Source organism: Schistocerca nitens, chromosome 2, assembly GCF_023898315.1.
Source record: "Schistocerca nitens isolate TAMUIC-IGC-003100 chromosome 2, iqSchNite1.1, whole genome shotgun sequence".
Classification (NCBI taxonomy): Eukaryota; Metazoa; Arthropoda; class Insecta; order Orthoptera; family Acrididae; genus Schistocerca; species Schistocerca nitens.
Window position 1 is genome coordinate 344,731,538 of NC_064615.1, and position 26,414 is coordinate 344,757,951.

The 26,414-nt window shown below is 41.9% G+C and overlaps 1 protein-coding gene across 2 annotated transcripts in view; it reads left to right on the forward strand.

Annotated features, from left to right (window-relative positions):
* The window catches only part of LOC126236155 (coatomer subunit delta), a 131,200-nt gene that overhangs the window by 74,194 nt on the left and 30,592 nt on the right, over positions 1-26,414 (forward strand). For both annotated transcript variants that reach the window (XM_049945241.1, XM_049945242.1), the window contains 2 exons: positions 14,628-14,793; positions 22,172-22,319. In XM_049945241.1, the coding sequence (XP_049801198.1) occupies positions 14,628-14,793; positions 22,172-22,319 (314 nt within the window). The remainder of the gene's footprint in view (positions 1-14,627; positions 14,794-22,171; positions 22,320-26,414) is intronic.

A 26,414-nucleotide genomic window follows, 5' to 3' on the forward strand; every position in this document is an offset into this window, starting at 1 on the left:
AAACAATGTTCTGAGACTGCTGTCGCCAGTGTGAAACCCGGTAGGCTGGAACGCGATTGCGGATTAGATGCAGGACGGGGATGGCTGGCACCCATGCACAAGTTCCACTGGACCACAGGTACAAATAGGAGTCATCTGGTAGGCCATCACAAAAAAAAATGAAATGCCTGTTTGGCATCGAAGTCCTGCAGATATTTTTTCACTTGGGTCTTAAAGGTGCGAACCATGCGCTCTGCTTCCACATTAGATTGTGGCTGAAAGAGAGGGGAGCGATCATGCCGAATACCTAACCATAGACAGAAATCAAAAAATGCCTGAGACAGGAATTGGAGTCCATTGTCAGAAATGAGGGTAATAGGAAGGACTTCCTCAGAAAAAAAAAATGGAGAGTGCTGGACCACTGAAAAGTGCAAAAATGTGTCGGTGACTATCAGCCAGAACACATTCAGAAACGGACCCACAAAATCGATATAGGTGCGTTCCCAGGGCTGTGTTTGCTGAAGGCCATGGAGAAAACGAGGATGTGGGACCCAAGTTTTGGCTAGCACTCTGGGGACACACAGCAGGCAAGTGTTCCAGCTCTTGATTGATGCTGGGCCAATTTATGAGCGTAGACTTCGGTGCAGAAAGCAATCTAGTGGTCTTCATGTAACAGTTGTAAAACATCCTGCCGTAAACTCCCAGTAATGATCACTCTGGGAGCTACTTCATCCATGGAGATGAGGAGAACCTCATCTAAGACTGAGAGACAATGAGGCAAGACAAAGTAGTCACCAAGTGAATTGGATGAGTGGCCCAGAGGACAAGGCTGTCTACCTGCCTGAGGATGGGGTCAGCCGCTCTTACCTTTGTGACATGAATACTAGTCATCCAGCAATTAGAAAGTATTTGCCACTTGTTGGGAGGAAAGATCTAGGTGAAAACGCCCAAGTTAGCTCCTCCCGATTGAACTTGGGGTCGTACGTACAGAATAACAGCCTGATAACATATATGCACAGGTAAATGTGTTGTGGGGTTAGAGCTGGCTGGGCTCACCTCCAAAAGCTGTCAGCCGGCCGGTAGAGTGTGTGGACAAGAGGCTGTGTGCACATCCATGAGTGGCAGCCTTCGCAGGTGTAACCAGAAGAAATGCCACAGAATTCGGCAGACACAGCAGGAAATTTGACAATCATCTGAGGTCATCAGTTGGGGATGCATGTGCAGCCTCTCGTCTGTTCGGCAGACCTGCCTTGGTAAAATTCGGTGACCACATACAAAATGGCCAGAGCTTCCTTCATGACCTAATGGTACTGGGCCTTTGCTGGACTAAGAGTTCGGATGTAATGCCAGTGGCTGCTTGGAGCCATCTGGATTCTGATGGGCAAGGACTGATGTCAAGCCATCTTGCGAAGTGTCCATAGCCAAAACAAATGGTTTGTTGGGATCAAAGGTAGCTAGACACAATGTGACAGGAGACGTTACTTTAGTGTGCTCAAGGACTGGTTGCATGCTGGAAACCAGACAAAGGGAGCACCTTTGCATAGAAGGAGATGCAGTTGGTGTGTGACGGTGGATGCCCTCGGAATGAAAAAGTGTTAATTGGCGATTTTGCCTAAAAACAACAAAGGATGTGGCATGTCCGTAATGGCCCTAACAAAGCTCTCCGGGGGTCAGAAGTCTTGCCTTGAGAAGACGTGGCCCAGATAACTCAATAGATTGGAAAAATTTTGACTTCTGCAGATAACAACACACAGAACTGCAGTTTTTGAGAGAGGGCCTGAAGGTTGTGCAAGTGGTCACTCATGCGATGATGTCATACTGGTAATTGAAGCGGTGCACAATATTACACATGACTTTTTCCAAGTAGTGCTGAAAAATTGTGGGAGCAAAATCAACTGTTGGCATTGATAAAGGCCGAATTATGTGTTAATGGGTATGATACACTTGGACTCAATTTATCCAGTGGTAACTAGTGATGTGCTTTGGAAAGATCAGGTTTGGAGAAGAATTGTTCCCATACTAAGCTTGTGAAGATTTGTAAGGAAGTGCCATTAGGTATGGGTTGACCACGGACTGAATTCATGGAGGCCTTAAAATCACCACAGAGGTGCAGTTTACCAGAGGATTTTTTAATGATGACAGGGGATGTGGCCCATAAACTAGAGGAAATGGGAACCACAACCACAAGAGAGGTGAACCTGTCCATCCCTGCCTTGACTTTGGAGCGGAGGGCCAAGGGAATTTTCCTAGCATGAAAAATCTAGGATGAACCCACTGCTTCAAAATTATGTGGGCTAAAAAGTCTGTGGCACACCCTAGGCCTCCCATAAAGATATCCTGAAATTCTGAGCACAGAGATTCCAGAGACTGATAGGGGACCTTGGTAGATACCGACTGTATAGAGTCAGTGACCAAAACGCCAAAGGCCTGAAAGACATCCAACCCAAAAAGTTGCTGCACTAGTGTTGTGGACGACAGTGAAGGTTATAGATTGAGTCACTGGTTTTTATAGATGACTCCCTCCGTGAACTGCTCAAGCAAGGGGATTTGCTATTTACCATATCCCCTGAGGCACCTCATTACCTGCGACAACTGCAGAGAGCTGAGGTCTTAATATGTTTGGGCATTAAGCAGGGAAACTACCAAACTGATATCTACCTCCAGATGCAACTGTCAAAAAAGAACTAAAACCGTGATAAAAAGCTTGTTGAAATCATGATCGGGAACCAGCTCTGATGAAGACACTTCCTGAACATGGTCTCTGATGCTGCATTCTGTGCAGTTGAGCGGCAGATTATTGCATGTGCTGCCCGTTCTTCTGACGCTTATGACAGATGGCATAACGCTGGGGACTCCTTGATCTGTCAGGTATGGAGTAACACATTGGCAACAGGGAGCAGTGGCTGTAATGCTTCATATGCACTGTGCAGTAGCTGCTGGATCAGCTGGCTTGCTGTGCTGCGACGTCGTCATCGCCAGATGCAGTGGGTGCAGCCAGGCCACACTGTACAGTCATGACATAGCACCAGGCTTCAAGTTGCTGACCAATGGCTTGTGAGAGCTCATACAAGTGGGAAATTGACATAACCTCTTTGAGGGGGATGTTATCTAACAGGAGGGCCCATTGGCAGACTTCCTTATCCAGGGTGGAGCAGATGATAACGTCACAAACCATGACGTCTGCATATGACTCTTTTGATTTATCAGTGACAAAATGACCCTTGTGACTAAGGCTATGGAGGGTCGTGGCCCAAGCACAGTAATACTGATGAGGCTGCTTCTTGCACTGGTAAAACCCTAGCAGCCACAACGTGTGCAGCAATGATAATAGAAAGACAACAACAACAAAAGGTATCAAACAACAATGAGGAATGTTCCTGCAACAGCATCTGATACAAGATGGGAGAAATCCATGACAAAAATAATGTATGACATACCTCCGTAGGCAGTGTTCATACACCTCCCAATCTTCCACTGCCTCATTGAACAGCAAGAACTGAGCAGGAAATGGAGCCGGAGATGAATTTTTGGAGAGCGATGCTGGCAAAGCCTGTTGCATGACCATAATGAGGTTCTTCTGGTACTGTACAAATGTGTGAATCAAGGACTCAATGCCATGACTAAATCCAAAATCCAACTGCACAACAAAAACTGCATGAAGATACAATCCTACTCCTCACTAAGTGTTCTAATCCTACAAAAGAAAACCACATGATGACTGACACAACAAACTGGATTAAGTCTAGAAAACAACTTATCATAATGAGTAAACTAGCTGTGGAGTGGTTCACTATAGCAATCCGGGAATACATGTGCCGAGGTAAACATGTAACTGAGTTGGAGCTGGCTGGGCCCATCTCTCAAAGCTATCAACTGGCTGGTAGATGCACAGACGAGAGGCTGCACATGCATCCCCAAGTGATGACCTCAGATGATTGTCAAATTTCTGGCTGTGTCTGCCGAATTCTGTGGCGTTTCTTCTGGTTACACCCCCGGATCTTGGATGTGCAATTGTACGGGTCAGTAAACACTGCACAGTCCATCTTTTCACTGTGATACTCTACAGTAGTTGGTGGTGACCTCTGTAATCAACATGTTATTTTTCTTGGCAGTTGACTTTTGTGACAGCAGATTTTCCTAAATCTAGGCACTCGTTGTACATATTTGACACAATGTCATAAAAAGTATGACATACTCATCCTGTGCTCACACTTAGTGTTGTAGGCCTTGATGAAATCCCAATAACAAGCCACTTGGAACTGTTGCTTTCTTCCTGTTTCGGCAGCTGATCGATGGATGCTTTTCTTCTGTCACACGTGTTACTAGAGAGATATTGCAAAATATGGTAGTTGACATTGTAATTAGGAGAAAAGAGATGGTTTATAGTTAGTATATAAGGTTACAGTGAGAACTGATGGAAGTAGTTATTAATAGCTTTGCGTAAATAATACATTTTAGTGTGAATATAATGAGAGAAGAAAAATTTCTTAGCAACCCTGAGCCACAACACACAGGTTTGATATTGAAACTGTTTAAGAAAAAAAAAAAAAAAAAAAAAAAAAAAATTTTTTTGTCCAAGATTTAATGTATTTTGGTATCATTTACAGTTACCTGTGTATTTTCTAACTGCTGTACTACAGCTCTCATTGCTTACTACTGAGCTGACTGCTGCCTGCATTTTGTACATTCATATTACATGTGAAACATTTTCTGCTGGAGGTGACAGTTACTCCCGTGGATGTAAGCCTGTTTGCAACAAAACATGCTGTATGTAGACTCAGGCACATGCACACCTGACCCATCATTGTCGAGGAAGTTTAGTGGAACCTTGTTTATGCAGACTAGGTGGAACCTTAAGTAATCTGGATTATCAAAAATCAGGATTATCTGGAAATCAAGAAAAATGGAATGACATAGACTAAATGCTATATTTTTTAAACATAAACACACAAATTATACATAATTTTAATGTAAATTTTGAGCAGATATTGAGAAGAAGGGGAGTTTTACACACTGAAATAATCAGTAAGTTTCTTTTCAACCAGATTTGGGTGGTGTTTATGTACAGCACAATCTCACAGGTGTTTCACCAGCATTAGTTAGGCCAAAGTTGTTCCGTCCTGCCAGTCAAATGAACCATTGTTTTTCCAGTTTTGTTGTTCCCACTGGCTGTGTCACAATGTCTTTAGGTTGTACACCAACTTCATCAGTCACTGACAGCTGACGTACTCTGTGTCAGTTGTCGTCGTCGTTGTTGTTGCCGTCGTTGTCGTTGTTGTCTTTAGTCCAGAGACCGGTTTGATGCAGCTCTCCATGCTATTCTATCCTGTGCAAGCTTCATCGTCTCCCTGTACCTACTGCAACCTCCATCCTTCTGAATCTGCTTAGTGTATTCATCTCTTGGTCTCTCTCTACAATTTTTACCCCCCATGCTGCCATTCACTACAAAATTGGTGATCCCTTGATGCCTCAGAACATGTCCTACCAATCGATCCCTTCTTCTAGTCAAGTTGTGCCACAAATTTATCTTCTCCCCAATTCTATTCAATACCTCCTCATTAGTTATGTGGTCTACCCATCTAACCTTCAGCATTTTTCTGTAGCACCACATTTTGAAAGCTTCTATTCTCTTCTTGTCTAAACTATTTATCGTCCATGTTTCACTTCTATACATGGCTACACTCCACACAAATACTTTCAGAAACGACTTCCTGACACTTAAATCTATACTCAATGGTAACAAATTTCTCTTCTTCAGAAATGCTTTCCTTGCCATTGCCAGTCTACATTTTATGACCTCTCTACATCAACCATCATCAGTTATTTTGCTCTCCAAATAGCAAACCACACTTACTACTTTAAGTGTCTCATTTCCTATTCTAGTTCCCTCAGCATCACCCGATTTAATTTGACTACATGCCGTTATCCTCGTTTTGCTTTTGTTGATGTTTGCCTTATATCCTCCTTTCAAGACACTGTCCATTCCGTTCAACTGCTCTTCCAGGTCATTTGCTGTCTCTGACAGAATTAAAATGTCATTGGCGAACTCAGAGTTTTTATTTCTTCTCCATGGATTTTAATTCATACTCCTAATTTTTCTTTTGTTTCCTTTACTGCTTGCTCAACATACAGACTGAATAACATTGGGGATAGGCTACAACCCTGTCTCACTCCCTTCCCAACCACTGCTTCGCTTTCATGCCCCTCGACTCTTATAACTGCCATCTGGTTTCTGAAAAAATTGTAAGTATCCTTTCGCTCCCTGTATTTTACCCCTCCCACCTTCAGAACTTGAACGAGAGTATTTCAGTCAACATTGCCAAAAGTCTACAAATGCTAGAAACATAAGTTTGCCTTCCTTAATCTATCTTCTAAGATAAGTCGTAGGATCAGTGTTGCCTCACGTGTTCCAACATTTCTACGGAATCCAAACTGATCTTCCCTGAGGTTGGCTTCTACCAGTTTTTCCATTTGTCTGTAAAGAATCCATGTTAGCATTTTGGAGCTGTGACTTATTAAACTGATAGTTCGGTAATTTTCACACCTGTCAACACCTGCTTTCTTTGGGATTGGAATTATTATATTCTTCTTGAAGTCTGAGGGTATTTCGCCTGTCTCGTACATCCTGCTCACCAGATGGTAGAGTTTTGTCAGGGCTGGCTCTCCCAAGGCTGCCATAAGTTCTAATGGAATGTTGTCTACTCCTGGGACCTTGTTTCGACTTAGGTCTTTGAGTGCTCTGTCAAACTCTTCACGCAGTATCATATCTCCTATTTCATCTTCATCTACATTCTCTTCCATTTCTATAAGATTGTCCTCAAGAACATTGCCCTTGTATAGACCCTCTATATACTCCTTCTACCTTTCTGCTTTCCCTTCTTTGCTTAGAACTGGTTTTCCATCTGAGCTCTTGATATTCATACAAGTGGTTCTCTTTTCTCCAAAGGTCTCTTTTAATTTTACTGTAGGCGGTATCTATCTTACCCCTAGTGAGATATGTCTCTACATCCTTACATTTGTCCTCTATCCCTGCTTAGCCATTTTGCACTTTCTGTTGAGCTCATTTTTGAGACGTTTGTATTCATGTTTGCCTGCTTCATATACTGCATTTTTTTTATTTTCTCCTTTCATCAATTAAATTCAATATTTCTTCTGTTACCCAAGGATTTCTACTAGCCCCTGTCTTTTTACCTACTTGATCCTCTGCTGCCTTCACTGTTTCATCTCTCATAGCTACCCTGTTGCCCTGTGGACATCTATTTAATGTTATTTTTCACTTTCAACAAATGGTACAATATATTACTGTACAACTCAATATTTATTGTAATTGTGTGGTGGTTAGCTAAATTTAAATTTAATGATTGCCATAATCTATTTTTGCCACTATAACTTCTGAAATGTTAGATACACTGCAATTGTTGTACTACAAAAAAATTGTATTAATTGGGCATACGCCATATGGAAGACTGAAGACTGGATAAACAGGGTTCTGTTTTGCAACTTCCTGGCAGATTAAAACTGTGTGCCGGACCGAGACGAACTTGGGACCTCTGCCTTTCGCTGGTAAGTGCTCTACCAACTGAGCTACCCAAGCACAACTCACGACCAGTCCTCGCAGCTTTAATTCCGCCAGTACCTCGTCTCCTACCTTTCACACTTCACAGAAGCTCTCCTGCTCTTGCCCGCGAAAGGCAAAGGTTCCGAGGTCGAGTCTCGGTCCAGCACACAGTTTTAATCTGCCAGGAAGTTTCATATCAGCGTACACTCCGCTGCAGAGTGAAAGTCTCATTCCAGGATTCTGTTTAATTTGTAGATCGCTGATTTCTCTCCTCTTCTTGGTTTAGCTTTATCTACACATTCAATATCCTCTCTGTCAAAGTGGTTTAAGTATTTCTAGTTTAAGTAATAACCCCTCCTCCTCTCTCTCTCTCCCCCCACTAGTCCAAAGAAAATGTGGAATATATGGGTTGCATCAAAATTCGTAGTTATTTTAAATATATTTTCTTTCTTTGTGCCCCTATGTAATCGAAACTGTACAGTACCCTCAAACATAGTAAATATTTTTGCTATGCTGCCCTTTCCTGATGTGTGATTTTTTGTAGACTAATGAGTGCGCAACCTCAATACATTGTGTTTGAAGTTACGATCTGAAAGAAACCAAATATTCTGGAATTATATTGGTGGGAAGGGTAACAGAATAGTATTAAAAACTATTCTGATATGGTATATAATAAGATTATTTACAAACCAAAGATGAAATTACAGAGTGAAATTTCACTGTGATTCTCTGCTACGGAGTGTGCACATATTTGAAACTTATCAGCAGATTAAAACTATATGCCAGTTGGGAACTCAGGTCTTGCAACATTTCCCTCTCGCAGTCGAGTGATCTAGTAACTGAGCTATACAAGCATGACTCACAACCCATCCTCACAGCTTTACTTCTGTCAGTTCGTCACCTCCTACCTTCCAAATTTCACATAAGTTCATATGTGTGACTTGTAGGACTAACACTGCTGGAAGGAAGGGTATAGTGGAGAAAAGGCTTAGCCACAGGCTATGTTATTGTTTACAGAATGAATTTTCACTCTGCAGCATAATGTTTGGTGATTTTAAACTTTGTGACAGATTAAAACTGTGCAGATGGTCATGAGTTGTGGTTGGATATTTCTGCCTGTAGGGCAATTTCCCGTGAAAGGCGAAGGTCTCAGTTTTGAATCCTAGTCTGGCATACAATTTTAACTTGCCCCAAAGTTTCGAATCTTCTGTAAACAATGTCCCAGGCTGTGGATAAGCCATTGTTTCGTTGTGTCTTTTTAATCTTGGAGTGTAGTTCGAAAGGGAATGCAAGAGAACTTGAGCAAAGTTTTGAGGGAAGGATGGGTGGGGGGTAAGACAGACGTACTGATGGAAGAAATGCTGTGAGGGCTGGTTGTGAGTCATGCTTGGATAGCTCAGTTGGTAAAGCACATGCCCCTGAAAGGCAGAAGTCCCAAGTTTGAGTCCCAGTCCAGCATACTGTTTTAATCTTCCAGGAAATTTCAAACATTTGAAGCCAAAGGTGGATGTATTATTGTAACTCTTTTCACCATAAACAGTTTTCATTTTAAGTGTTGTGGTGGGTCTTTTGAATGATAATGCGTCACCTTAGAAAAACAAATCTATAGGAGATGTCAAATCTTCAAACTATTATTAGCACTATATTAGTGAGACATTTGCTGAACACATCTTCAAATTATTCACCTTTTTCCATTATTACTCCATTTTCACCACCATAGATTCGAGACACTGCTGAGTGAACATAATTTCATTATGAAATCTGCTGCACTCCATGAGCATGGCACACACCGAACACAGCTTAAATTCTCTCTTTCTCTATTTCTGCTTTATTTATTCACCATAATTTCATGGCAGTCATTGCTGTTTAGTGAATTGTGTGGGGGAAAATCTGCCTTGTATGCTTTTTCAGCCTGATATTATTGCTCATTGTTAGGTCCACATCATCATCATCATAAAAAAAATTAATGGTAACAGAAATATCGGAAAAGATAGACTGCTACTTACCGTTAAAATTAAGTTGCAGACAGGCACAATTAAAGGAGACTTCCATAAAGCTTTCGGCTGCAGCCTTCATCAGCAAAAGAGAAACGCACACCATTCGTACACGCAAGCAAGCACACGTCATGCACACATGATCACCAGCTCCACACTTTATAAGGAATCTACATTTAAGAATGTCAAATGAAGTCGCTGGCCGCGGTGGCCGTGCGGTTCTAGGTGCTCCAGTCCGGAGCCGCGCTGCTGCTACGGTCGCAGGTTCGAATCTTGCCTCGGGCATGGATGTGTGTGATGTCCTTAGGTTGGTTAGGTTTAAGTAGTTCTAAGTTCTAGGGGACTGATGACCACAGCAGTTGAGTCCCATAGTTCTCAGAGCCATTTTTTTCAAATGAAGTCATTGAAGTGATGGAATGTTAAACTTTAGTACACATTCACATGCATACAGGCTTAAACAACAAAGTGTAGTTCTGAGTAGATCCTTTCTTTTTGTCGAAGTATTCATAACAAAGTTCCTGAATTTACTGCCTTCCAGGAAAACACTCCCACTCAAATTATTCTTGGATGAAACCTGAAGTGGAAAGCCCTGAATATTTATCGAGTTGTGGAACATACGTCGGAAAGAAAGATTAGAGGCTATAGGAGGGGGGAGTGTTCATTGCAGCTGAAAAAAATATCGTCTCTATTGAAGTCGAAGTAGGGTGCGACAGTGAATTTATCTGGTCACATATACTGAAGAGCCCAAGAAACTGGTACACCCGCCTAATATCCTGTAGGGCCCCCGTGAGCAACAGAAGTGCTGCGACACAACGTGGTATGGACTTGACTAATGTCTAAAGTAGTGCTGGAGGGAACTGACACTATGAATCCTGCAGGGCTGTCGATAAATCGTTAAGAGTACGAGGGGGTGGAGATCTCTTCTGAACAGCACATTGCAAGGCATCCCAAGTATGCTCAATAATGTTGATGCCTGGGGAATTTGGTGGCCAGCGGAAGTGTTTAAACTTAAAAGAGAGTTTCTGGAGCCACTCTGTAGCAGTTTTGGATGTGTGGGGTGTCGCATTGTCCTGCTGGAATTTTCCAAGTCCGTCGGAATGCACAATGGACATGAATTGATGCAGCTGATCAGACAGGATGCTTACATACGTGTCACCTGTCAGAACAGAACCTAAACATATCAGGGGTCCCATATCACTCCAGCTGCACACGCCCCACGCCATTACAGAGCCACAACCAGCTCGAACAGACATTCAGGGTCCACAGATTCATGAGGTTGTCACCGTACCCGTACATGTCCACCCGCTCAATACAATTTGAAATGAGACTCGTCTGACCAGGTAACATGTTTGCAGTTATCAACAATCCAATGCCAGTTTTGATGGGTCCAGGCATGGCAAAAAGCTTTGTGTTATGCAGTCATCAAGGGTACATGAGTGGGCCTTTGGCCCCATAAGCCCATATTGATGATGTTTCGTTGAGTGGTTTGCAAGCTGACACTTGTTGATGGCCCAGCATTGAAATCTGCAGCAATTTTCAGAAGGGTTGCACTTCTGTCACGTTAAACAATTCTCTCAGTCATTGTTGGTCCCATTCTTGCAGGATATTTTTCTGGTCGCAGCGACTCAGAGATTTAATGTTGTACCAGATTCCTGGTATTCACGGTGCACTCGTGAAATGGTCGTACAGGAAAATCCCCACTTCATCGCTACCACAGAGATACTGTGTCCCATCGCTCGTGCATGTTCAAACTCACTTAAATCTTGATAACCTGCCATTGTAGCAGCAGTAACAAATCTAACAACTGCGCCAGACACTTGTCGTCTTATATAGGCATTGCAGATCGCAATGCCGTATTCTGCTTGTGTACATATTTCTGTATTCGAATACGCATGCCTATACCAGTTTCTTTGGTGCTTCAACGTATAACAGGTGTAGGTGAAACAAAGTTAATTGTTGGATATTTTTAGTAGCCGCCCAACTCTCCTGAGTCATTCAAAGAGAGTCTACGGTCAGTAGCAATTAAATAACCAGATCATGCAATATTAGTTGGAGGTGACTTTAACCTACCAAGGGTAGAGTGGGATGTCTTTGGATTCATTGTGGGGGTGCAGACGCAGTCATGTGAAATACTTTTGAACACTTTTTCTGAAAACTATCTTAAGCAGCTAGCTTGGCAGCCCACATGCAGTGAAAATATCGTAGACATTGTAACTACAAATAGGCCAGATCTTATCAACAATGTCAGTGTTGAAATGGGGATTAGCGATCTTGATATCATTATAGCAACTGTGGTTACAAAAGTTAATAAATCAGTAAGAAGGCTGGGAGAGTGTTTCTTCTAGATAGAACAGATAAGTAGTTGTTAGTATCTCACTTAGAGAGTGAATTGACATCTCTTAGTTCCAGTAAGATAGACATAAAGGGATTGTGGGCAAAGTTCAAGCGTGATTGTAAATTGTGGTCTGGAGAGTTATCTGCCAGTAAATGATTGAAGGATGGAAATGATCACCACCCATGGTTTAATAACGAAATCTGGAAGATGCTGAGGAAGCAGAGACTGTTGCAGTGTTGATTCGAAAGGGAATACACAAAATTCAACAAGCAAAGGTTAGTAGATATTTGTGCGTTGGTGAACAGATCTATGTGCGAAGCATACAACTACCATCACTGTCATAGCTTAGCAAGTTCTGGCAGAGAATTCGAGAAAATTATGGTCCTATGTAAAATCACTAAGTCGGTCTAAGGCTTCCATTTAGACACTTGTTGAACAGTCTGGTGTGACAGTTGAAGATAGCTAAAGGAAAGCCGAAGTTTTAAATTTCACGTTCAAGAAATCGTACACACAGGAGAGTTGTACAAAGTATTGTCATTTAGACCATCAGACAGGCTTGTGTATGGATGACATACTAATAAGTTTCCCTGGCATAGAGAAACAACTAAAAGATTTGAAAGGAAATAAGTCAAGAGGTTTGGAAGGAACCCTAATTCAGTTTTACAAAGAATACGCTAAGGCATTGGCCCCTTATCTAGCTTGCATTTATTGTGAATCCCTCACCCAATGCAAAGTCTCAAGTGACTGGAAAAAAGTGCAGGTGACTCCTGTATACAAGAACACCAAAATTATAGACCAATTTCCCTAGCTTGGATTTGTTACAGAATCCTTGAACATATTCTCAGTTTAAGTGTAATAAATTTTCTTGAGACTGAGAAGCTTATTTCCATGAGTCAGCATTGTTTTAGAAAGCATCGCTCGTGCAAAACTTCTCCCATTTTATACTGCGAACTATGGATGAAGGGCAACATGCAGATTCCATATTTCTAGATTTTGGGAAAGCATTTGATACAGTGCCCCAGTGCAGGGTGTTAATGAAGGCATGAGCATATAGAATATATTATCCTCGACAGTCAATGTTCATCAGAAAGAGGGGTATCATCGGGTGTGTCCCAGGGGAAATGTGAAAGGACTGCTGTTGTCCTCTATACACATATATACATAAATGATTTGGTGTGTGTGTGGGGGGGGGGGGGGGGGGGCGCATCATTCTGTGGTTGTTTGCTGATGATGCTGTGGTGTATGGTAAGGTTGAGTGACTGTAGGAAGATATGAGACGACATAGACAAAATGTCGAGTTGGTGTGATGAGTGGCAGCTAGCTCTAAATGTGGGAAAATGTAAGTTAATGCAGCTGAGTAGGAAAAACAAATCTGTAATGTTCGGATTCAGCATTAGTAGTGTACTGCTGGACACAGTCGTGTCATTAAAATATCTGGCTGTACATTTCAAAGTTATATGAAATGGGACGAGCACATGAGGACTGTGATAGGGAAGGCAAATGGTCAACTTCAGTTTATTGGTTGAATTTTAGGAATAGGTGGTTCATCTGTAAAGGAGGCCACACGTAGGATGCTAATGCAACCTATTCCTGAATACTGCTCAAGTGTTTGGGATCCGTACCCAATTGGATTAAAGGAAGACATTGAAGCAGTTCAGAGGCGGGCTGCTAGATTTGTTACTGGTAGGTTCAAACAACACGTTACGGAGGTGCTTCAGGAATCCAAGTGGGTATCCTTAGAGGGAAGGTGATGCTCTTTTTGAAGAACGCTTTTGAGAAAATTTAGAGAACCAGCATTTGAAGTTGACTTCCGAATGATTCTCCAGCTGCCAACATACATTGCACATACGGACTACGAAGATAAGATTCAAGAAATTAGGGCTGACACAGAGGCATATAGGCAATCTTTATTCCCTCATTCTATTTGCGAGTGGATCAGGAAAGCAATGTAGTAGTAGTGGTACAGAGTAACCTGTGCTACACACCGCACAGTGGTTTGTGTAGTGTAGTTGTAGAGGTAGATGTACTTTAAGTAACCTGCAAGTAACAACAAATCAAATTCAACTTCGAAATAATAGCCTTACAACTAGAAACCTTAAAGTCAGGTAAATACTTACTGGGTTATTGGCCAACTAAAATGATCACATTCTTATGCTAGAGGTGTTTCAAGCAGAATGAGAAATGGGTAACTCCTCAAAATATTTCATGTTATTCACCTGTACTGTTATTCTAGCCTAAAATGATTCCATTCATCTTACATTTGTTCATGGCAAACTTGTAACTTCGAAGATAATTCTCAGACAGACACAGAATTATCCATCAGAAAGAGAGTGAGTTAAAATAATAGTGTCAGAAAAAGGATTTTGCATATTTAAAAAAAAAAAATCATTGAGCAGCACTTGAAACTGACAAATAACCAGTTTCTTGAAATGTTGCAAGAGGCTAGCAGTTTTATGTAGATTGATCATTTAGTTACGTTGTGATCGTTTGATTTGAGAGTATTTGCCTCATGCCAGTGCAAAGCTCTCATTCTTAATTGCAGATATACTACACATTTAATAAGTTCAACTACAAAGGAATCGATTACAATTGAATTACATTCTGAACCCTCAACCTCCCCCTTACCACAACCCCTCCCCCAAGAAAAAGACAATAGCTGTAAATAAGAAACTTGTTTTAGTAATAATAACAATAATAATAATAATAATAATAATAATAATAAAATGAAGTTTTCAAATTCCATTTGCTGCATTATTTTCAGCGTACATATGCGACAGGAGGAACGACTATTGTTGAGGGTAGGACGTGATGGTGGTCTGCAAAGTTTTGAGCTTCATGGCCTGATAACCCTGCGCATTGTAGATGAAAAATATGGACGCATAAGAGTTCAATTAGAAAACAACGATACACATGGTATTCAGTTACAGGTAAGAAATTTTCCTTTATTGTTTCGATTGTAGTGGGCGTACACTTGGAAATAAGCATTTGTGTCTTAACATCTATTTAATTCAGTAAATTGAACATATTGTTCTAATTTCTTGTTTTTATTGTTGCATTTTAAACAATATTTCTAGTTTGATGTTGACTTGCTAAGAGGCATGTGTTGATCGTGGCATTCATTCTCAAACATTTATAAAGCATGTGTTGCCAATTTGATGATTATTATTATTAACAGCAGCTCTGTCAGTGCAGCCTCAGTAGGCGAGGCTTGTAAAGAAAAAGCCAAGGTTTGAAAATAGTCACCGAATATAAATACTGCAACTGTTGACAGAATCATTAACAAACAGTTTAAGTAATTTAATAAAGTTGCAGGTTCACTGTTAACAAAGTGTTGAAACTGGGGGGAAGAAATATCCATTTCAAAGTGGGTAATCTTAATTTTTACAACCAGTACAGCTCTTGATTCGCTTATTGATAGCAGATTAACTGAATCATTACCATTTTAAAACCAAATCATATAGATAAATTCCTCACTCATAAAAATGGAAAATAATCAGAGGAAAGGAGTATGCTGATACTTGGGATTTGTTTAACGAATGTTCATAACTGTATGGATGCACATTACCCTTTACAATAATTCATGTAGCTTTTTCTCCCCCAGAATAGTTTTTTGTACTCTTAATCAGCTATAATATGTAAGGAAAGGGCGAATCTTCTTTGTATTAAAATGTTGAAATTTAAAAAAAAAAAAAAACCTTGTTTTGCTGCAAAATTCAAAGAATCCGTTTTCTATGAATATTCTGATGCAAGTGCTTTGAAAATGGTGTGAACTCCAATTTGCTGACTTGAGATGTAAAAACTTGGATCAAAATTAATGTGTAAAGAATTAGAGTATCTTCCGTCAGTGTGCTGCTGTTCAAATAAACTGTATTACTATTTTTTGTGGGTCCATTACTCGCATTTTGGACACTTTGCTTCTGTTAGCAATGTGAATGTGGTGGTGTTATAGATTGTTCAAATGAAACAAGTGTTTTCAAAAGCTCGTAATACTGACATTGTGTATAGTAGAGAATAAATAACTTTTAGTATTTGAAAGTCACATCAGTGTCCAAATTGTAACCAAGCTGTGCCTTTCCCAATACTCACAGTAGTGGTACAAAAGCAGGAACAAGAGAGAAAAAATTCTCTCTATCTCCCACCCTCTCCCCCCTTCCCCCTCTCTCTCCCTCTCTCTCCCTCCCCCCCTCTCCTCCCCCCTCCCCCTCTCTCCCTCTCCCCTCCCCCCAACCCCTCCCCACCCTCTCTCACTCTCTCTCCCTTCCCCCCTCCCACTTCTCTCTCCCCCCCCTCTCTCCCCCTCTCCGTCTCCCCCCTCTCTCCGTCTCCTCCCTCTCTCCGTCTCCCCCCTCTCTCCGTCTCCCCCCTCTCTCCGTCTCCCCCCCTCTCTCCGTCTCCCCCCTCTCTCCGTCTCCCCCCCTCTCTCCGTCTCCCCCCCTCTCTCCGTCTCCCCCACCCCTCTCTCTCCGTCTCCCCCAACCCCTCTCTCTCCGTCTCCCCCACCCCTCTCTCTCCGTCTCCCCCAACCCCTCTCTCTCCGTCTCCCCCACCCCTCTCTCTCCGTCTCCCCCACCCCTCTCTCTCCGTCTCCCCCACCCCTCTCTCTCCGTCTCCCCCCACCCCCTCTCTCTCCGTCTCCCCACCCCTCTCTCTCCGTCTCCCCCACCCCCTCTCTCTCCGTCTCCCCCACCCCTCTCTCTCCGACTCCCCCACCCCTCTCTCTCCGTCTCCCCCACCCCCTCTCTCTCCGTCTCCCCCACCCCTCTCTCTCCGTCTCCCCCACCCCTCTCTCTCCGTCTCCCCCACCCCTCTCTCTCTCCGTCTCCCCCACCCCTCTCTCTCCGTCTCCCCCACCCCTCTCTCTCCGTCTCCCCCACCCCTCTCTCTCCGTCTCCCCCACCCCTCTCTCTCCGTCTCCCCCACCCCTCTCTCTCCGTCTCCCCCACCCCTCTCTCTCCGTCTCCCCCACCCCTCTCTCTCCGTCTCCCCCCACCCCTCTCTCTCCGTCTCCCCCACCCCTCTCTCTCCGTCTCCCCCACCCCTCTCTCTCCGTCTCCCCCACCCTCTCTCTCCGTCTCCCCCACCCCTCTCTCTCCGTCTCCCCCACCCCTCTCTCTCCGTCTCCCCCACCCCTCTCTCTCCGTCTCCCCCACCCCTCTCTCTCCGTCTCCCCCACCCCTCTCTCTCCGTCTCCCCCACCCCTCTCTCTCCGTCTCCCCCACCCCTCTCTCTCCGTCTCCCCCCACCCCTCTCTCTCCGTCTCCCCCACCCCTCTCTCTCCGTCTCCCCCACCCCTCTCTCTCCGTCTCCCCACCCCTCTCTCTCCGTCTCCCCCACCCCTCTCTCTCCGTCTCCCCCACCCCTCTCTCTCCGTCTCCCCCACCCCTCTCCTCCGTCTCCCCCACCCCTCTCTCCGTCTCCCCCACCCCTCTCTCCGTCTCCCCCACCCCTCTCTCCGTCTCCCCCACCCCTCTCTTCCGTCTCCCCCACCCCTCTGTCCGTCTCCCCCACCCCTCTGTCCGTCTCCCCCACCCCTCTGTCCGTCTCCCCCACCCCTCTGTCCGGTCTCCCCACCCCTCTGTCCGTCCCCCACCCGTCTCTCCCCCTCTCTCCCCCTCTCTCCCCGTCTCTCCCCCTCTCTCCCCGTCTCCCCCCCTCTCTCCCCGTCTCCCCCCTCTCTCCCCGTCTCCCCCCTCTCTCCGCCTCCCCCCTCTCTCTCCGCCTCCCCCACTCTCTCCTTCTCCCCCCCTCACCGTCTCTCCCCCCTCACCGTCTCTCTGCCCCTCCCCTCCCCTTCCCTTCCCACTCTCCTCCTCCCCTTCCCTTCCCACTCTCCCCCTCCCCTCCCCACTCTCCTCCTCCCCCTCCCCTCCCCACTCTCCTCTCCCCCTCCCCTCCTCCCCCTCCCCTCCCCTCCCCTCCCCACTCTCCTCCTCCCCCTCCCCTCCCCACTCTCCTGCTCCCCCTCCCCTCCCCACTCTCCTCCCCACTCTCCTCCTCCCCCTCCCCTCCCCACTCTCCTCCTCCCCGTCCCCTCCTCCCTCTCTCCTTCTCCCCCTTCCCTCTCCCCCTCCCCCTCTCACTTGAGTGACTGTATCCTGTAAATCACCTGCCAACATTAATTGTGATTACTCTAGAGATCTAAAAGGCGTTTAACTGTGTTTAGTGAAATAATAACAGAAGCAGCAATTTTAATGTTGTTATCCTATGAAACCTCAGTAGCTAGTAATATTATATTAACACATTGTGGATGTATCACGAATTTACTGGTGTCTCGTGCACCATATTTTAGGGATGAATCCCAAAATAAGTTGTTTCCTATACAATGTGTGCAGAGGCCATCTGCTGTGGCATATTTTAACTACTTTTGTCTGTTTAGTTGACAACAGTAGTTCATGTTCAAAACTTGATTGCGTTCAAGTAGTTATTATTTTCACCGTGAAGTTCCTCCTGCTTTTAGAGATAGTCCTATTCAGAAGATAGAAGGAACTGAATGAATCTGAAATACACTGTCTCAGATGTGTTGATTATTTCGTGTACACTTGAATAAATACTATCTTTTTTCCACCCACATTTTGCCACAAGTTATTTAAGCATATTAGGAGGCAAAGTGTACTGCTATTCCATTAAATTTATTTTTGCTTTTCTGCTGGTGAAGCTGTTCTATTGCTTCTTAACAATATAAACACTTGCCAGCACAGCCTGCAGCTGTGCACATACTTTACACTGTGTCATCACTTTGTTATACTTCAGTCTTTTGTAAAACTAACTTCCCTCCTTTGTGCATTTTGTACACTCTTGCACCACAAAACATTCTGTGTATTCGTATTTTGAAGTTGGATTATACAGCTCTTTTTCTCCTTGGTTGTTTTCATGGGATCAAAACATAATACAAAGTGTATAAGAACCATATTACACTGTAAGAGTTCTTTGTCAAATATCATTTCTAAAAGATGTTTCTATAAAATATTTGATGGTGTACTGGGGTACTTTAATCACATCCTTTATAAAAATTTGTATGTGTACCTAGCTTGTATAAAGGATTTGTCAAGGAACTTTGGCAATGTAATGCAAACCTAATACTCAATTTTCTGATTTCAGTGTATTGAATTTTCAAGTGAGTGTTGCTTTGGTCCTAAATGTATAGTTGTTTTCTCAAGCTATGAACATTCTGAGTGCTATCCATGAATTATGTACTACTTATTTCCTGATTATAACAACAAAGTGATTGAGAGCTATTTGTTTACATATCAGTTGCCATGGTAAACTACCAGAGATGGAGCTAGGTCGCACATTTTGTTCTGCTCACCGTTGTCATATTGCTCTGCTTCAAGTCTAGGTTACCAGAGTCAAATGCAAACAACAGTGGCTGCCACTAACGTAACTGGTGTGGTATGTTATTGTACTGTGGCTTGGAGTATCTGTGCAAATTTTTTTGTTTGACAAAATGGAATTCTGAAACTAGTAACAAAAGTACACAGAAAAATAACAAAACTTTGACATTCCTACAAGGCGAACTCAGTACTGCACATAACGGGAAATTTGGGCAGATACAATACAAAATAGTGCAGCGGTTGCTGCCGCAGCCATATTGCATGCATATAAGGCAGACAAGGAAACATTGGCCTTTCCATGCCTGTCAGTCACTTTGTTGCCAGCATTCTGATCCATGTAAAGTGATATGTTTATTACTGTATAATGAGTGGAAGTGCAGTGATGAAAATACTGGACTTACACTGGGAGGATGGTTGTTCAGATCATACAGCCTTAGGTTTTCCGAAATCTATTCACACTCGAAATGCAGAAATTGTTCAGTTGAAAGTTTTAGAATTTTGTTAGTCTGAAGCTTCTGAGTTGATTATTCTGTCTTGCTACATCCTGAATGCTTGCTCGTGTGCAAGTCATGAAGCACGTATTGAAAATGGCTTTTAAGTTGTCAGATAAGGAAGGAATGAAATACATAGAACAGCTGCAGCTGGCATTAGAGGTAGTTGAAAAGTGGTGAAATTGAAAGGCAAACAGAAACTAGCAGTGATAATGATATTCAAGATGGTGCTGAATCAAATTAGTTTTATAGAAGCAAGACAAATACCTTCGCCAAAACCAGCATGTCATTCAGAAGGTGTGTTAATCAACACAACAGAGTGGAAGAGGTAGTCGGCAGTTACCTATACCATTTTTTGTGGACCTTTTGGAAGAGGCGAGTCAGAATTGGTGGCTTTGAATTGAATCTTGAATGCACCTTACAGGCTGCAAAAGCAAAAGGTTTTGTGGCAGACAGCAGACCAACACCACTTTCAGAAGAGAAACATCAAAATTCACAGCTCTGCTAGTTCTTAGCAGCTGTTCAAATGTGACACTATGCTAAAACCTATAAAGCTTTGCACAGAGAGAGGAGCCCAGTGGCAACTTGGAAACAACAGGTGGTGTATTATGTTTCTTTATGTGGAGGAACTAGAAATTGATAGGTCACATGGTCAAAAGGCTGGGGGCAACAGTTCTTTCACAATGCGGTGGAAAGAGAGAGAGAGAGAGAGAGAGAGAGAGAGAGAGAGAGAGAGAGAGAGAGAGAGAGGGGGGGGGGGGGGGGATGGAGACATTATGAAATTTTTGCACCTTGATAACTGACAAGTTTACTTTGGTGTCTGAAGTAAAGACTCATTTAATTGAAAATTGTTTGCTGCAGTACAGTCCAGGACAGAACATCACAATTAATAAACAGCTCTTTCCCCACTAAAGCCTCAGAATTTACACAGTACGTGGCTAGTTATCCAGATAAATTTAGCATTGCTTTTTGTTGGCAGCAGATGTAAACACCATATATTTATTGATTTGATTTCCATGTCTGGCAAAGGATGAATATTGATGACTGAATCAAACTCTTTCCCAATACATCGTCCTGAAGCTTACGACACCATTCTTTAGAAGTGGAAGGAATGTAAGTTCAGATAATTTTTTTCATGTCTTTGCACATGACTGAAATATTGAAAAATAAGGCTATAAGCCTAGTGGATACAGTAAAACATTTGAGAAGAGAGGTACATTAGTAACATGTCAGAAGCTTCACTGTTTGTAACTGCTGTGATCAATCTTGGAGATGCAGCATTGTCTTTTTATCAAGGCAAGAAAAATAAATATGTTCTTGCTCTCAGTACACTTGGGAATGATTCAAAATGTCTACCAGAAACCACAGAATATCTTTTTCTTTAAATAAAATGAGATGTGGAGTGGATGTACTGGACCAAATAGCTGGAAAATACTCTACGATAGCAGCTTCAGTATAAGTATTTTGTAACATGTTGGACTTGGCTGAAATGAATTCATAGATTCACTTCAGAGCAATTACAAGAAAAGTTATCAGCTGTAAGTAGTTTCTGCAAAATTTGAATCAAGTCTAATACATGAACAAGTGAATAATACATGCGAAAATGTGTTTCCTGTGCTGTGATCAGCAGTGCATCAAATACTGAAAACAAACCAGTGAGCGACAAATGCAGACAGCAGTGCATTGTGTCGGAATGCAAGAAGGGGGCATTTGATATACATGAACACATTGTTTGTGTTCGGCAATCGTGGTTATGAGAAAACATAATTTTATTTTCTATAGTACTGTTATCCTAAAATAAATCCTGTCACAAATGAAAATAATGTATGATTTCAGTTTGAATGTTCTTTTTATAAATAAAGTTTTTTTTTTGGAGTGTAACAATATGTTAAAATAGAAGAAAGGGTAGCTCTGCCACTACAGTTAATTTGACCTCCGCTACGGTTATAGATATACAAAAAGTTAAAGTTTCAGTGTTAAGGTAAATGCCGAAATGGTTCCTTAGGAAAAAAGGCGGTAATTTTTCTTCCTAACATTCCCCAGTGTCAGTGTGCGCTCCATCTCTAATGACTTTGCCATTGTTGGGGCATTAACAACTGATCTTCCCTTTTCTTTTTACTACTTTTGTTTCTTCTCTTTGTTGGCTGGTGATATATTTTAAATACAAACCTATTTATTCTATGTGAAATGTCACATGGTTGCAACCTGATAAACTTATGTTGTTCCACACACATTTACATGTTGCTTATTGATATTGGGGCCTTAATTCAACTACCTATATTTGACATAAGTAGCAGCATGAACTGTTTCCATTGCTTGAGTAATGACATGATGTAGTGAAATTTTGCATTTTGAATGTGTGAGGTGGTGCTTGCATTAATACATGGCAGAAGAGTTACTTTCAATGCAGAAAGTGACATTTAAGATGTATGAAAAAAATCTCTCATGACAAGATGATGAAACTTAATTTTTTTCCCTTGTAGACTCATCCCAATTTGGACAAAGAGTTGTTCAAGAACAAGTGTCAGATTGGCCTAAAGAATCCCTCTAAGCCTTTTCCTTTGCATACGGATGTTGGTGTTCTCAAATGGAGATTCCAGTCTCAGGAAGAAAGCAACATACCACTCTCCAGTAAGGATCAATTTGTTGTTGCATTTGCTGTATTTACATTTTGTAATGTTTCGTGTATCACTTATAGTTTAATGTTGAGTTGAGATTCTGAAATTAAATGTGATATGGATCTCCCATGATTATTAGCATATCTCATTAGCATAGCATTTTTTAAAAAAATTATTTTCATTCTGGAAATGAGAATAATATCTAATATATAAGGAGAAAAGATTGTTGAACTTGTAAACATGCTTCAGTTGTATGCAAGATGCCTGATAAAACATGGACGTCCTAGACAGATCCATAAATAACTTGGGATATGAAAAGAAGGTTTGTGACAAGAGACAATATACAAAGAAACAAGTAACTTGCTATATGATCCAATGCTCATAACTTTTTACCAATGAGCTGTTGTGGCAACTATCTTTTTTCTAGTTCTCTTGTAATGAAAATGTTCCTCTTTTTATAGACTCAATAGCTATTGAAAAACGGATTGCAGTAATGAGATTCATGTTAAGATTTGCAGAGAAATTTTTCTTAAAAAGGGGTTGGAAAATGACCAAAAGGGATGCAGATACTGTCAGAAAATGTATTTAGGCAGCAGATATTGGAGAGAACACTGCACTGTGTCACAAACCTTGACATTCACATTAAACATGTATAATGCACTTTGTGCAAAACATGGCATTGTAAACATTAATAAGCACAGTAGGTGTAAAACAAATCATAGAGTTGTAAATAAAGAGATACTGAATGAAATGTGTTTGGTTGCCAAAGGGTGATGCATGAACGCTTCAGTGATTTCAGTATCAGAATCATATCAGAATCTCCTTTACAAAACCCACAGAAGTTCTGGTCATGTTTGAAGGCTATCAGTGATACTGTATTCTCGCTATATACTCGTGGATGACACAGGAACCAGAACTGAGATTAGCAAAGTGAAAGAACAAATGCAGAACTGCATTTTCAAATGTTCATTTAAAAAGGAATACAGAACTTCATTTTCAAGATACAAGAGTACTGCCCCACTTCAATTAAAACCCCACAGCAGATATGAGGAATATATAGATTAGTATTAGTGGTGTTAAGAAAAAACTGAAATTGCTAAAATTGAACAAGGCCAACAGACCGATAGAAACTATGAGATTCTATAGAAAAGTTGCAGCAGATTGAGCCCCATTTTAGCCACAACATACCGTAGGAGCCTCAAACAAAAAATTGTGCCATGGTTTGAAGAAACCACTCGTCACAAGTGTGTAAACGAAGGGTGGTAGCAACAGTAATCTGCAAAGCTGCAATCCAATATCCAAGATTGGCAACTTCCTTTAAATCAGGTCCGGTCTCTGTGGGCTAAACTTCACAAGGACATAGTGTGTGGGGAGCATGGGCAGGCCAAGGCCTGGCCTGTCCCAGATTTGCTCGTTTCTTCTGGGAAGTACCCAGTACAGTGCAATATTTCATTTAGTATTGCGGTGAACATTTTTCGGCCGGCACGATTCTCTTCAGTTCAGCAGAATCATGGCGTCAGCACTGTTTACCCTTTACTGTTTGTTCATGGTATCATGGTGGTATGATGGACATTCACAGGTCCAGTGTCTGCACAAAAAGAGGCAGTCAAGCTACATATCAACACAGATCATTAAAAATTAATGTGAATGACAGAAAAGAGGGATAACAACTCCTAGTATCTATTATGCAGTTGCAAAGGACATTAGAATACCATGCAGAAAGAATCAAAACACTTATTTGACAATGAAAAAGCAAGAAATTACAGCAATCAACAGGCTGGATTCATTGTAGTACTTTGTGCCAAATTTGCAGGTGTGGGCCAGGTAAATAAGTTAAATTGAACTTCTAAAGTCGCATTATTCTACTGTCTGTTTCAACAGTTTTTGATGTAACTGAATTAAAAGTATGGAGACTTTATATATTACTGCAAAGTATGTTGGCTAAGATGAGGGGTGTGTCTGGAATGATTCTTCGATTTAAAGCCTGCTACTGTTGAATGTATGAAGGAAGGAGGAGTGCAGAAACAAGAGTTAGAACATCTGGAATGGATTGCAGACCTCACATTTTAAGTAAACAAGACTGCATGCTGCCCATAGTAAGACATTGGGATGTGAAATAAACTTATTTGTCATTTGATGCATTTGCATTTAAAAAGAAAATCATTTTGTATAAGAGAGAAATTCTGACAAAAAACACAGTCCAGTTCCCTAAGCTTATACGCATGAAAGAAAATGCGAGGTTTGAAAGAATTATGAGGATAGTTTTCTAAATGTTTTTAAGGACACTGCCAACCGTTTTTAAGGGCACTACCAACCTTACATCTGTTTTCGAACTGTTTGCTGATTTAATTGAAAGTGCCCCTATGCACAAGCAGATATAACTGACTGATCTGCAGTGTAATTCCTGTTTTAAAGACAAGTCTTATTATGTTAAAACTATTGTAGGTGTCTACATTGTTTTCCTCAGGTACAGTTTCCACATCTCCATGATGATTTTGCAAATGGAATAAAATATTTCTATCAGAATATGTGTGTGAAAGCCTTTTTTCGATTATGAAACTAAATAAGTCACCATTGCACGGGAACCTGAGTGCAGAAGCCTGTGAAATTGTCTCCATCTGTATGCCTATTGTTTGTATGAGATAAAAATTATGAGGTATCTTCAGTGTGCCAAACGAAGTGAGTAGTACTGAAAATTTGTTTCATTTGTGATGTATGTTGTTGAGAAATATGAAACAAAGCTATACACAGTACAACAGCATTGCCATTTAAATACAGTGTGTTTGCCATTCACCCTTCTTCACTATCTTCCCACTCAGACAGTGCGGAGTGCCAGTAGTGAGAAACGTGCTGTTCAACTAAATGCTACGGCGCACGGGCCAAGGCATGGCTAAAGAACCGAAGTCTTGGCAACCATGCTGTAAATATTCAGAACTGAAAAATTGTGCAATTCACAAAATACAGAGGAGTAGTAGTATCCTTTAACTACAATAGTAATGAGTCACAAGTGGAATCAGTCAACTCATACAAATACCTGAGTGTAACAATTTGCAGGGATATAAAATGGAGTGTCTAAGGGTGGTTCATATCACAATTTTTTTTTTTTTTTATAGGTCGCTAAAATCAACAGATCACTTGTTGTTAAAAATTGTATTTGCTGACAGGTTTCAGGTGTAGCCCATCGTCAGAACATATTCCAAACGAAACATAATTGTCATGAAAGTGCAAGCACAACATATACATGGCATTAAGAGTAACAACATTTGAAATTAAGTTTACATACCATACAAAACGCCTAAATACATAGTATTCTGTCACATAATTACATTCTGGACACTATTGCTAAACTTCGGCTGTTTCAAAAAGTATAACTGCCAGTACATATGGTCTTGTAGAAGAAGGCATAATTAGATGAATGATGAACACTAACTTCACTTAAATAAGGTTTATTCAGCACTTGCAATACAAGAGCGCGGAGCGAACTGCCTCTGGCAAGAGTACATACGTTATATACACAGCTATAGAACATTTCAGTACAATTATTCTTGCCATTTGTGGATACTTCTAGAATGTACTCGAACCAAATATAGAAATTAAAATTGTACAGTCTAGGTGAGTTTTGAACTCACAACCCTTCATGCAACAGTTTAGTATCATACCCACTACGCCACGGTGCTACTCGGCTTCTTCTGCAACATTGCTCCCTCCTTACGAGAACAGTGTCTCAGTGTTACGTTCTCCTAGTGTGAGAACGAGTCATCGGTCCTGTATACTCCGACTCCCAATGATTGATTCTCGCCCTAGTGGTGATCTTCTTACAACTTCTTTTGCCACTACGCTCTTCGTCACATTTCCACTTGTTGCCAGTCACTGGAGCTTCAAATTTACGCTGGGTTGCAGGATCCTTATAGGGCTTCATTCAAAGGACATGGACCGTATCCCTGATCTTTTGTCGCCTTGTGTCTGGGTTGAAATCTTCAACTTCATAAGTAACATCAGACAGCTGTCTTACAATCGCCTGAGAAGCTTCTCAGAGAGACAGGAGTGAAGATCCAGACAAGATCATTAGGTTGGTAGACAACAGGGCTGTGGCACGCGTCATACCTTC